The 12,634-nt window shown below is 37.8% G+C and overlaps 1 protein-coding gene and 1 long non-coding RNA gene across 9 annotated transcripts; both read left to right on the plus strand.

The window, feature by feature from the left end:
* Positions 1-26: 26 nt before the first annotated feature.
* On the plus strand, positions 27-8,275 carry LOC112287218 (auxin response factor 6). 8 transcript variants are annotated; one of them, XM_073538517.2, is made up of 17 exons: positions 27-98; positions 246-317; positions 489-580; positions 2,547-2,659; positions 2,784-2,882; positions 3,127-3,186; positions 3,437-3,589; positions 3,712-3,796; positions 3,967-4,057; positions 4,241-4,405; positions 4,543-4,665; positions 4,790-4,865; positions 5,112-5,247; positions 5,387-5,994; positions 6,138-6,623; positions 6,863-7,053; positions 7,277-8,275. In XM_073538517.2, exons 2-17 carry the CDS (start codon positions 271-273, stop codon positions 7,479-7,481), a joined length of 2,730 nt encoding a protein of 909 aa, XP_073394618.1. In that variant the 5' UTR covers positions 27-98; positions 246-270; the 3' UTR covers positions 7,482-8,275. The 8 variants fall into 8 exon arrangements, with proteins under 8 accessions (XP_073394618.1, XP_090111596.1, XP_073394625.1 ...); XM_090255470.1 differs by adding an exon at positions 1,996-2,255 and having other exon boundaries at positions 83-98; positions 246-580; XM_073538524.2 differs by lacking the exon at positions 27-98 and having other exon boundaries at positions 206-317; positions 6,207-6,623.
* On the plus strand, positions 8,245-9,672 carry LOC149989981 (uncharacterized). Its single transcript, XR_016506161.1, has 4 exons — positions 8,245-8,363; positions 8,682-8,698; positions 9,009-9,105; positions 9,443-9,672. It is a non-coding gene; the product is annotated as an uncharacterized LOC149989981 (long non-coding RNA).
* Positions 9,673-12,634: the final 2,962 nt, after the last annotated feature.

Here is a 12,634-nt window from a genome sequence, read left to right on the forward strand (position 1 = left end):
CTAGGAGGGGGGAGGGGATGGGGGCTCTGAGTTACAAGAGGGAGCCTCGCCTCCGAATCTGCGCTTCTGCGGAGGTTCCAATCATCCCACACACGCCGGTCAAGTCCACCTCTGACAGCTGCCTTTTTTTTTTTTTTTTTTTTTTTTAATTGGCTTTCCCAACCAGATTGGCACTCTCGCGATAGACGCACTGCGACTCACTTTGGTGGGTAGGTTCTGATTCTTGCGCTTCGGATTGATTGCAGTGGACTTGACTGCGCTGCGAGGCGGATGCGTGAGGATGTGTTTGAGAAGACTGCGTGTGCGCGTGTGTGTGAGTGAGTGAATGAGAGAGAGAGAGAGAGAGAGAGAGAGAAAGAGATAGAGATAGCGTGGATTTTGGGTGTTTGGTGGGGTTGCGAGGTGGCGGACGAGTTGGGGTGTGAGTGAGATAGAGAGGGAGAGATGACGAGGTGCAAAGCTGATGTGGGCCTTGGGGGATGGTGAAGAGAGGAGGAGTGGAGGAGCCGTCCAATGGAGGTTGTGGCGGAGGAGGAGTCTCGACCGTGTGGGGCGACGGTGTGGAGTGGTTTCTTGAGGGGTGAGTTTAATTCCGAGTCCTCGTTCTGTTGCTCTTCCGCCCCTGGGATGGGGTTTCTGGCGGCTATGCCGTTGGGTGTGGGTGGTGGTGGGGAGTGTTGCAGGTGCGATCTCAAGGATGCGCTTTCGTTGCCCTCTCTACTGTGTGTGTGTATGTGTGCCTGTTGGGTTTATGGGTGAAAGAGTGGTCTTCTTGAGAGGATCTAGTAAATGGTGGGTGTTAGGAGTGGTGTGTTCTTTGCTTCATTTTGGGGTTGCTGTTTTGGTGAGAAGATACTTTACGTGAGCCATTTCACTGCTTTGTAATTGTGGTGGTTCGTGATGTACGCAATCTAGTTCGGGTTGAAATTTTAAGCCTTAATACTGCTGAACAGTTTACAGCAGACGAGGAGCGTTGGAAGTGCGTTAATTGCTCCCAAAGCTGGCTCCTATCTCCACATTTCAAGTTCACTCCTTTCCTGTAGTTCGTGTTTCTTTCTAGTCGATATCCATTCCCCCTCTCATTGCTCTAAACTTGCATTGAAAGTATAATTCGAATAACAGGTAGTCAACCATGGCCTGTATCTAATTATGCCGACTCTTCTGCTCGAAAGAGGCCTAACTACAGAGTTAGATGGTGGACTACGAGACCTGCATCTGTCTACAAGGGTTACAGCGTAGCTCTAGGTTTATAAAGATTAGAGATGTAGTCGAGATAAGAGTGTTGCTTTTCAACTGAAACTCTAGGGTAGCCACTTACTGCTTCTCCAAATTTTGATGATCTTTATGTATGGTTTATCTTTGTGCTTGTGCATCTCTCTTTTTTTGGAATGGCTCGTCGGGTAGAGCTGCAATACTTGTCAACAACAGCTCTAGCATTTCATATTTTACCTTCGTCTGTCAGCTGCAAAACTCTTTACCTTGACAGTTGCGCGGAGACAAAAGAATAAAAATAAAGAAGTAAAAAAGAAGTCCTGTCGAGTAAGCTTTTCAATCAGAATTTTTGTGAAAGGACAGCTGTGCGTCTCTTCCATTTTCTTCAGTACCTCATTTGATCAGCCTGCCGTCAAACCCTTCCACGATGTGCCCAATAATGGTTAAGTCGTTCGTTCATATTTTCAACCTTTTGGTGATCGCAGTCATGAGAGGGTTAGCAATTGGCTGAACACAGTTAAGCTTTTAAACTAAGCAGTAGTTGCACACAATGAAATGGACACCAGTGAGTAATGATAACTTTTATGTGAAGGAAGGCTGGACCGTTATAAGAGGTCAAAGTTTTGTGAGTTTTATCCCTTTTTCATCGCTAGCTCAGCAGGAATCACCAGGCTCAGCTTGGACAGTCTGGCTGAAGGTATGTTGTGCAGAATTTTCTTTTTCAAGTGGCCGTTTAGGTACCTAGAGTTTAATAACACGCATGACGTTCTGGTCGTTTTGCAGCTCATAAGCAACATGGAGATGGAAGTGTTGTTGGAAGTGTCGGCTCTTAGGCTACAAGGTTAAAACAGAGAAGTACTCCTCTTGAAGGCATTGTAGCGAGCAAATTTGTGTACCCATCGTTCAATCATTGTTGGCAAAGTTTAAGAGTCAGTACTCAGGCGGCCCCTGTCATCATAGAAGGTTACTTATGTACCAGTGCAGCGAGAGGCCGCCAAATCTAGTATCTGGATCGGGTTCAAAGGCTCAACTCATGGAGCATAGTACGCTCTTCAAACCTTAATGCCGTGTTCAGTGTCTTGTTCATACAGCCAAGGCATTGTAGGTTTCCTGCACTTCAAACAAATTGAAATACTTTGGAAAATTCCGCGTTCCCTTGCGGGAGTTGATTTCAACGTTTTGAAATTAAGTTGTTCAGGTTGCGAAAGGCATGGATTTGTCAGTGTTGTGATGCAGCCTCTGCCAATGACGAGCCACGTGTAAGTACGGGGTTGTCATTTTCGACAATTCTGAAATGAAGACTGTAACTCACTCTTGATCGTCCTTTTCTGCAGTGGAAAGGAGGAGTCCCACTTCAGAGCTATGGCATGCTTGTGCCGGACCCTTGGTCTCACTTCCTCCTATTGGCAGCCGGGTGGTGTACTTTCCTCAAGGTCATACGGAACAGGTAGTGCGTTGTTTGTGTACTCATGTCAGAAATGGTTTTCTTCTAGGCAAACGTTCTTCGAACCTGGATGCATGCGCTATTCTTGATGGAATACTGTATTCAGCTCTTCGTTTCGTTTTTACAGGTAGCAGCATCAACTCAAAGAGAGGCTGAGACTCATATTCCTAATTATCCCAGTCTTCCATCACGACTGGTCTGCCTACTTGACAATGTTACGCTTCATGTATGGTTACGCTCTTGGGACTCCTCATTTTATTCAATATATATATATATATATATATATGGTGCTTGCTTTGAATAGGAATTTGAGGCAATTTGATGTGAGCTAATGTTGATCTGGATAAACAACCTGGGAAATGTTCTATAAACTTCAAACACTACAAATATCGCTCTTTTTCTCAGTTCTAAAATTGGATTGTCAGGTTTCTGATCGTTATTCGATGTCTTTAATCGATGTTGTCATACAGGCTGACCTTGAGACGGATGAAGTCTATGCTCAAATGACATTAATACCTGTACCTCCTGCTGTAAGTATCTAGCTCCTCTTACTACCACACTTATCGTAGCGACGCGCGTCAAATTGATGCTTGCAATATGTTAGCAGTCCTTCTGAAGATGGAAGTCTTCTGCGCGATGTGCACTAAGGTGGTATCCATTTTTTCTTTTTAATTTTAGCTTTTTAGTCCTCTGAGATGCATGTGATTATTATTTTGAAATTATGCAACTGACGAAAGAGTTGGTCTAATGGCGCATGGATTTTTTCTGGTTGGTGTTCAGAATGAGAAGGAAGCTCTTATGTCTCCTGATATTGGGATAAGAAGTAGACAGCCAACAGATTACTTTTGCAAAACCTTGACGGCCAGTGACACAAGCACTCATGGTGGCTTTTCTATTCCTCGACGAGCTGCGGAGAAAGTCTTTCCTCCATTGGTATTTCACCATAATGAGCTCTTCATCATTTGTTATGTTATCGCATGGCTGCTTAAAATTTATAATTTATTTAGCAATTTTTTGGTGTGAAATATCTTACAGGGAAAGATATGTTCATGCAGGACTACTCTCAAACACCACCAGCTCAAGAACTGAAAGCAAGAGACCTGCACGATCAGGAGTGGCACTTCAGACACATATATCGTGGTGCGTGAAAATCTGAATTCAGATTTTGTGAATCTGTTTGTTACGTTGTCTATCACTATAGCCTTCATTCTCTCTCTTACCCACTTGCGTGTAAAGCTTGTATACCTCGGTTCTTTAGTGGAAACTAGTCCTGGAACTTACCTTTTATTTTGTTTTTACCTTCTCTGTAGGTCAACCGCGAAGACACCTGCTGACGACAGGGTGGAGTGTCTTTGTGAGCGCAAAGAGGCTTCAAGCAGGTGATGCTGTTTTATTCATCAGGTAGGCGACTGAGGAGAGATCGTTGTTACGTGATTTATATGTAGTTGTCTTAGGTCGTGCAAACCGTAATCTAGATAGGACTTCATCTAAATGTGAAGGTCGCATCTTATGTATAGCCTGCGTGGTCTTTGACACCGCGTGCATTCTTAGAAGTTCATAGCCAATGACGACATTGGTGTGCAGAGACGATAAAGGCCAATTGCAGCTGGGCATCCGTCGACAAAATCGGCAACAGACGGTGATGCCGTCATCAGTCTTGTCCAGCGACAGCATGCACATTGGAGTGCTAGCGGCTGCAAATCATGCAGCTGCTACTAGTAGTCGTTTCACCATCTTCTATAACCCGAGGTATTTCTACACCATCCAATGTAAGAATATACCAATAGAGTTTTATAATCCTGTATTGTATATTTATGTCTTTTGGATGGTCAAATCACGGATTTTCCCGCTCTAATTCTAATCGTCTTTGTCGATTATGAATGCAGGCAAAGCCCATCGGAGTTTGTCATCCCTGTAGCAAAGTATCAAAAAGCCATTTGCAATCTACAGGTCTCAGTTGGCATGCGGTTTCGGATGGTGTTCGAGACTGAGGAATCCAGCGTTCGAAGGTGAGGTTAGCTTATATTAGCAATGAGGTTGTAGTTTTTACATGTTCAATCCTGGAAGCTCAGCGTGAGCTTCGATGACATATAGAGATGGTTACGATTTAATTTACTGACATCGGTACTGCAGGTATATGGGCACGATCACTGGCATGGGAGATTTAGACCCAATACGTTGGCCCAATTCGCACTGGCGCTCTTTGAAGGTATCAGATTCTGGAATTATTGTTGATTTATGTCCATACTTTGCTGCTAGTCTGAGATGTGTCGAAGTTGCCACTCTTTTTCCATTGGTGCGATTGATTTAGTGGAGCCTTGATACGATAATCGTGATTATTTATTTCTTCCTAACGTCTGTCATGAACTATGGTGGAGTTCAAACATTTGAGGGCGAGCTTACATTTATTGGTGTCGTCTTATGTAGCTGTGTGTTGATGATGCAAACTATGCAGGTGGGCTGGGACGAATCAACTGCAGGTGAGAGGCAACGGCGAGTATCATTGTGGGAGATAGAACCGTTGACAACACCATTTCTGTTATGCCCACCGCCTCTCACTTTTCGAGCTAAGCGTCCTTGGGGAGGAAGAGGTAATGCTTTCTGTTGCATTCATTAAAACGTTACGTCTGAGCGCACATTTAACCCTTTTTTTTTGGCCTGGATCTATGGTTCTGGTGGTTATGGTGACTGTTCCGGGTTGCTGACTGATGGAATTGTACTGGTTTCCAGTAGACGAGGAGATGGATTCCATGCTGAAGAAGGCTTCCTTTTGGTCAGGAGATAGTGGAAGTCATATGGATGCGCTAGGAGCATTGAATTTACGGAACTTCGGTATGAGCTCGTGGATGCGCACTCCCCAGCAAAGGGTTGAACCTGGTTTACCAGCGCAGCAAAACGAGTATTACCGAGCATTCGCAGCTGCAGCTCTTCAAGAGATTCGGTGTTCAGATGCTTCAAAACACGCAATGTCGCATGCTCAGCCATCTTTATCAACCTCTCAGATTGAATTTCGTTCACAGTCACCACAATCGAATCAACATACTGCGCAACATATACCCAATACTGCTGGACCTGTGCTCCAACTTTCGTCAAGTCGTCCTGAGTCTCCGCTTGACGTCGGGATGAATATGGCACAATGTTCAGGATACAGTGAAAGTGATACACACATGACTTCATCAGCTTATACTCCAGGGTCATATCCTTTGCACTCAATGTTAGGCCGAACTCATCTCGGGTGCGAAAATGGTCAAATGACGTACATGATGCGTCCGACTCAAAGTGCTCAACAAAGCCAACCTGAGTCCATCATTCATGGTGGCAGTGTTCGTGAGCCCCAGGTAATTCCTTGCAGTTGGAGGCTGTTGTGTTCGATTAGTTCGTTTTTCTAGCTGGAATACCATGCTTTGAAATTGCCTTTTGTGTAGCTTTTCCTTAAGAATCATGCGCTTGTGTATGATAAATCCTTATCTTCATGATACAGTTTTCTTCGTCTTGGTACCCATCTAATCGAGACACGAGTGAACACGATGTGTCTGCTCGTATGAATCAGTTGGATACGTCACCAACCTCGAGAGTGTCCAGCTGTTTCCCTTTCCCTCAAGAGAGCCAGGTAAATGGCCAATCTGGTTTGACAGGGCTGCCAGTGCCAACCTCTTCATTTGTGTACCGGGAGAATGGCCAGGAGCAGGATTCAGTACAGTCCGATCGTCATCTTCTGTTTGGTGTGTCTATTGAGCAGCCGTTGGTGGGATCAAATTCCGTTACTTCCCTCCAACCTCATGCATTTGCCAAGAGCAAAGATCCCCAGAGCCGGTTCTCTGGCAACACCGTGCTTCAGGGTTCGTATTATCCCTCTGGTAATGCAGACATTCCTACCATGAATGGTGTGGGTCTTGATGAAAATGGAATATTTATGAGGAATGCGTCATGGTCAGCTATGGCACCTACTTCCCGTACATTCACCAAGGTAAGATTAGTTAAAGGTGAAAAATTCGATTTGTGCCTTTTCTGCATGATGCTGTCTACTAGTTCAGGCGTTGAGGTATACTTGTAGTGGTCATCTTGTTCTTTGAATGGAAAGATTCACCTGAACTTCTGAAATGCTTCCACATTTATTGTCATGAGGTATTTTGATGCAGTGAGTCTTATCGTGTGAGAGCGACATGTATTGATGGGAGTTTGTTTTTGATATTGTTTGCGATCCAGGTGCACAAGCTTGGAAGTGTAGGGAGGTCAATAGACGTGCAGAAATTCCAAAACTATTCAGAACTTCGAGTAGAACTGGCTCGGTTGTTTAACCTGGAGGGCTTGTTAGACGATCCTCAGAGATCTGGTTGGCAGCTTGTATTTGTGGACAATGAGAATGACACTCTTCTTGTTGGCGATGATCCGTGGGAGTAAGCAACGGAACCGTGCTCACTGGCAGTTGTATTCTACGTATTGTGTAAAAAGATTATAGAGCTCATTTAAGATTAGGACATATTTAGCGTACTTGTGGCAAGCTGCTATTCGGCAACAAGCAGTTCGTACTTGTTTTGTACACTTCTAATGATCAGACAAGAAGCTTGAAATCATCTGTATGTAGGACACTAATCTTATCACACGCTATTTTGTTTGCAGGGAATTTGTCAATTGTGTGCGATCCATCAAGATTTTGTCCCCAAATGAGATTTTACAGATGAGTCAGGAGCAACTTGAGATTTTGAACTCAGTCCCGATGCAGCAGCGGCCGACGTGCAGCAATTCTGAGGACGCGCGTACTCAAACGTCTCCTGTGAACACGTCGAATTTATCAATGGAGCATGGACACTCTGGCGGTCGATGAGTTGTATTGGTCGAAGTTAGCTATCTCTTACATTTCAGTTTTCTCGATTGTGTGGCTGAGTTCTGGTGGTTCGAGACTCCCGCATTAGGGCTCCAACGGTGGAATTGAGCTGCTTATGAAGCTCTGCTGTAGAAAATTCGTGCAAGACTCCTATTTTTGTTCTTTATGACTTACCACATTGTAAAGGATCGTAAACAGGTGTTGGCGTGTGGTCTATTGCTCAAACATGTAATCAGAGAAAATGAGATTGAGAAGCTTCTACTAAAGCTGGCGTGCCCAATATTGTTTTGTAAAGCCACTCCATTGAGCCAAGTGCTGATTGCTGCCGATAGTGTAGCAAGGAGGAGCTTTGGGCTAGCTGCCAATTTGAAGAGATCTTTACATGAAAGCTGGGCTATGGTTATCTCTTTGAAGCCTGGAGTTCACATTGGCTCTCTTCCGAAGTATTATGTTTGGGAATCCTATAGCATTTCAGAATTAGTGCATAGAGTTGTAGATTTGCATCCTTTCTGGTCAGTTGCAGAAAGGTTGAGCGGGACTAGGAGCAGCGAGTGAGCTTGTTAGGTCAAACTAGTGTGAATTCTGCGAGTTTTCTACAGCGAAATTGGTGCATAGTTTCTGCTAGTTTAGACTCTTGTGGATTTTTATGCTGTGAGCAATAGGTATGTGAAAGGTGTTGGACATGAAGTCGATTGTTGAGTGGCTTGGTATTTAGGGATTCAGATGGAGTGATTTTGTAGAATACACCAGGTATTGCATTCATCTTGTCAGGTTGCCAGTGTGCAACTCCATGATTCTTGAGTGATGCATGTGCATGCACGTTGTTTTATGCTTCTGCCATAGTTTTGTTTATCTTTTGTTGCTGATCGTTCGCTTCTCCAGGTTGATGGAATTAAACTTGTGTTTCCTGTTTATGTTAATAGCTATGAAACAGTTGTGCCAATGAGCACGGGCTTGGTGTGAAATATTCCTTGTCATTGAATTGAGCGTCCTATATTGCATTGAACTTGTTTATCTCTTATTAATACTATGTTAAATTTCAATACTATTTGATAACCGAAAGAACAAAACAAAACTACCGTTATGATGTTTCACCTTTGCAATTTTCTAGTTGGAGACATGTTGCAAAATTTTAATCAGCATATAATCCATTCGCACACCCTCATTCCAGTCCCTTTGCGTTGTTTTGTGTGCTACCAGGTCGGAGGAAAGCATATGTGAGGAAATGATTCTAGGAACTACCTGCCTTTAGCGCTTATGATTTCTCTAAGTCACATGTTTGTAGTTTGTGTTTGTAGTTTGTAGTTTGTCACATGTGCACATGACCTAATTAATTGTCAATGTTTTCGTGTCCTTTTCTTGGCCCCTTTATCCCCTGATCGTTTCGAAAAACAAAGACGGCAGTGAACGAAGCTGAGTTCAATAGTTTAATTGTTTCCTTTTATTTTTATTTTTATTTTTTTCACGCGTCTCAAACCTACTCCACCACACATTGTGCAATATTCTGAATGTTACATGTCTGTGTAGGTCAAGCTCACGGTGCAAATAGCGCCGGGTGCCTGCGCTCAATCGGTGGTTGTGCAAGAGTTAGCAGCTCCAAAGCGACATACGCAGTATTTGACAGGTTCGTTTGCTGCCTTCACATTTTACTCCAAAAAAGTAAAATGAAAATAATATAGACTTAAATCAGGATTCCATCCATCTCGAGTGCTCTGCTGCGAATCAGTTTTGTTGTGACATGCATTAATATTACGCTTCATAACAATCACTTCCATCTATTTACAATGCTAACACAAAACACGCAAGATTGAAAATGATTCTGTAATCAGAGCCTCAACAACAAGGTGCATGTTCTCCTATATATATATATATATATATATAAATATATGCAAAAAATATAAATGCAACGACTTTTGAAAAGTTTCCTATGTTGCTGATTATTCAGTTATGTGAACATGCAGCTGGTCTTCTGTTTCAAACACAGAGAGTGGTGGTATGATGAATCAATGACAATCATGCAACGGTAAGAGCTGTTATAGTTTTAAATAGAAATAAAAGAACTTTAGATGTTAATTTTTTTTTATAAGTGATTAATAAAAAGTTAAAAATATATTTTGAAACCATTTATAGAATCAATTTATTAGTAACATTTTCCCATTTGCATTGAAATAAAATATTGAGATTAATACAAGTTAAGAAGTTGGTGAATGAAATAATCTTTGATGAACATGAGTTTAAATCTGAAAGTTAATTTTTTTTTGTGGCACTTCTTATATAAGAATAATCCCATTTCTAAAATATTTATACTTGGAGAACTATATAATATAATTTCCATCTTAAAAATCCTAGGTTAAATAAATATTTCTACATTAAATTAAGTATTTGTACTCTTTGTAAGATAAATAATTAATAGAATAAAGCTATTTGGATTTAATAATTTATTTAATTGCTAATTTTAAGTGATTTTACATTTCTCATATAAATTGATTGTTCAAATTCTAAGTAATTGGGTTGTCTTTATAATGAATTTTTTCTTTTCTTTCATTTTATCAATATTACTATGATTAATTGACTCATTATTATAAAAATTTGTCTTTAATACTTGCTATTATTAGAGTCTTTATACTTAATAAAGAAGATAAAAAGATAACTTTTAAATCCTTTGTTCATTGAAATTAAAGTGTCTTATTTATTTTGTTTTGTATTTAGCATTTTTTAAAGATTCTAAGATTTTAGTATAACATACTATGGACATTTAACTTATATGGCATGAAAAATATTGTCTCCAATGTTAATATCATTCTTAGTAGCATTTTTCTCTATTATAAAATTTCACTTTATTAATTTTTTCTTGTTATTAATATATATATGTGTATTAGAAAAACCATTAACTTAAAAAAATCTAAAATATATTTTATTTTTTAAAAATAAATATCATTAATTTTAATTATTTAATTATTTAAAATTTAAAAATCATGTATATATTTTAAATAGAAGAAAATTGGCTTCTTTGTTGATTCAAGAGTCAACCTATATTTTATGGCCTAAGTGAGATAGCTAGCTACACAAGATGGTCTGAACTTACCTTTGGACGTGGTATATAGTTCTATTTCAAAGAAGATAGGCTTGATTTTTATTTGTTTAAGTAATACAAGATAATAACATGCTATTTCTAAATGATCTTGACAATCTTACATTTTAAAATCTATGCAATATTTTTAAAGATAAAAAAGAAACACAAGGGTCAAAAGTCATTCATAGTGTTGAATTTTTTTCCTTCAAGAATTCACATTAATACCTTTGTAAAAAATTAATTAGATCAAAGTATATTTTTTAATATATATATATCTTAACGTATTTTTTTTCTAAAGATTTTTTTTGATTAAATTCAAATTTTGTAGCAATCACCTTAATAATTTTTTTGATTTGTAAAGGAATTAGAAAGGTATATTTTTTGAAAACTTTTCTTGAATTTTTTTCATTATGTTTTTTTAACCTACAAAGTCTATTTTAAGTAAAATTATTTGGATAAAAGTCTAATTTATTATCTATTCAAAAATAGAAATGAGAATTATATTGTTGTAATTGAAAATCTTGCTAAGTAATGATTATATATATATACAAGAAGTGAGATCAATTATAATTAGGCCTAAGCTCTTATATAGTTTGTTTAACAAAAAAAACTAAAGATCTTTTCTTAAACTAGTTTGATAGAAAGTAAATATATTTTTCTTTATTGTCTTTTAAAAATAGCTATTTGTTAGTTTTTTTAGAACATAGGTCCTTGATATAATGTATGTATCTCAACTTTGTATAATTTGGTTGACATTTCTTTATTAATTGTGGTTTTAAAGATATAAATGCATATTTTGTTCCAAAGGTGGTAGTTGAATATTAAGCAAAATATATTTGGATGAACATTCTTGATGTCCTTGCTCATTATTTGTGATACTTTACATACTCTCCTCCACATTTTTAATCTTGTATAGAATTTTGATGATAGTTTTGTTATCTAATTTTAATTGTGAGCTCATTTCTTGATAATTTTAAATGATTATTTAATTTGGATTCTATATTGCACAAGCTTTTAAAAAGAAGAGCTTGCTGACTTAAATGATTTTATAATCCATCTTATAATTAAATCATATAAAGAAATTTTTGGATTACTTAAATTAAGACCTCTATTTTATATGCATAAGCTAGCCATTTGCCATGAGACTTATGCTTGTGTATTTGTATCTTTTTGTGACCTACAAAGAATATTTTATCATAATTTTACTAAATTTTATAGCTTGAATTTTGTTATAATAAGCCATAATGAAATAAATACTAAAAGCCAAAATAATATTGATGAGAATCATAATATTGCCATCAAGATTAAGCTTTGTGTAGCACTAATACTTTAATTTCTTTTTTTCATGGTTTATTAGAAAGTTGCCAAAAATAAAAGAAGGAAGTTAAGACTAAAATCAATTTTAAAAATAAGTTGAATTTTCTTAGGAGTCCTTAGATTGATAAGTGGTTGCTATCCATTATAGTTTGATTGTATTAGTATATTATAATGCTACTAGTTTTTTGCTAGATTATATGTTGTTCTAATAAATTGTTAATTTTTTTATGATAGTAATATCCTTACTTATATTAAATTATTTATTATCTATAAATAATAACTTATTTTCTTGTAGATAATTTAAATCTTTAAATTCAAATATATATCATAATAGCCTTGAGGCTAAAGTTTATTACTTCACAATTAAGAATATTTAGTGAATTAATGAATAGTTTTGTCCAAATTCTTAATGAATTGAAAAGTTGGTGGATTTCCATCTATTTATATTAATATGTATTTTGATCTATATAAAGAGAAATTTAGATATCTTCATAAAATTATATCTAAATATAAAAAATTCTATTTATTTTGAAAATATAATTAATTTAATTTATAATTTTTATAAATCTTAATTTAAAAATAGAGGATTTTTTTATAAATAATTTGGTTAAAAAATTGGCTTTGTGGACTAAAATTATATTATTTAATATGTACCTAATAGGAAGAAAAGATGTTTAGTGATAATTTTTAAATATTAAGAAGATAGGCTAAATTCTCATTTAAAAGACTTTTACAAATAAATTATGAATATAAATAAAAAAAT

Source organism: Physcomitrium patens, chromosome 1, assembly GCF_059467195.1.
Source record: "Physcomitrium patens ecotype Gransden chromosome 1, ASM5946719v1, whole genome shotgun sequence".
Taxonomy (NCBI): domain Eukaryota; kingdom Viridiplantae; phylum Streptophyta; class Bryopsida; order Funariales; family Funariaceae; genus Physcomitrium; species Physcomitrium patens.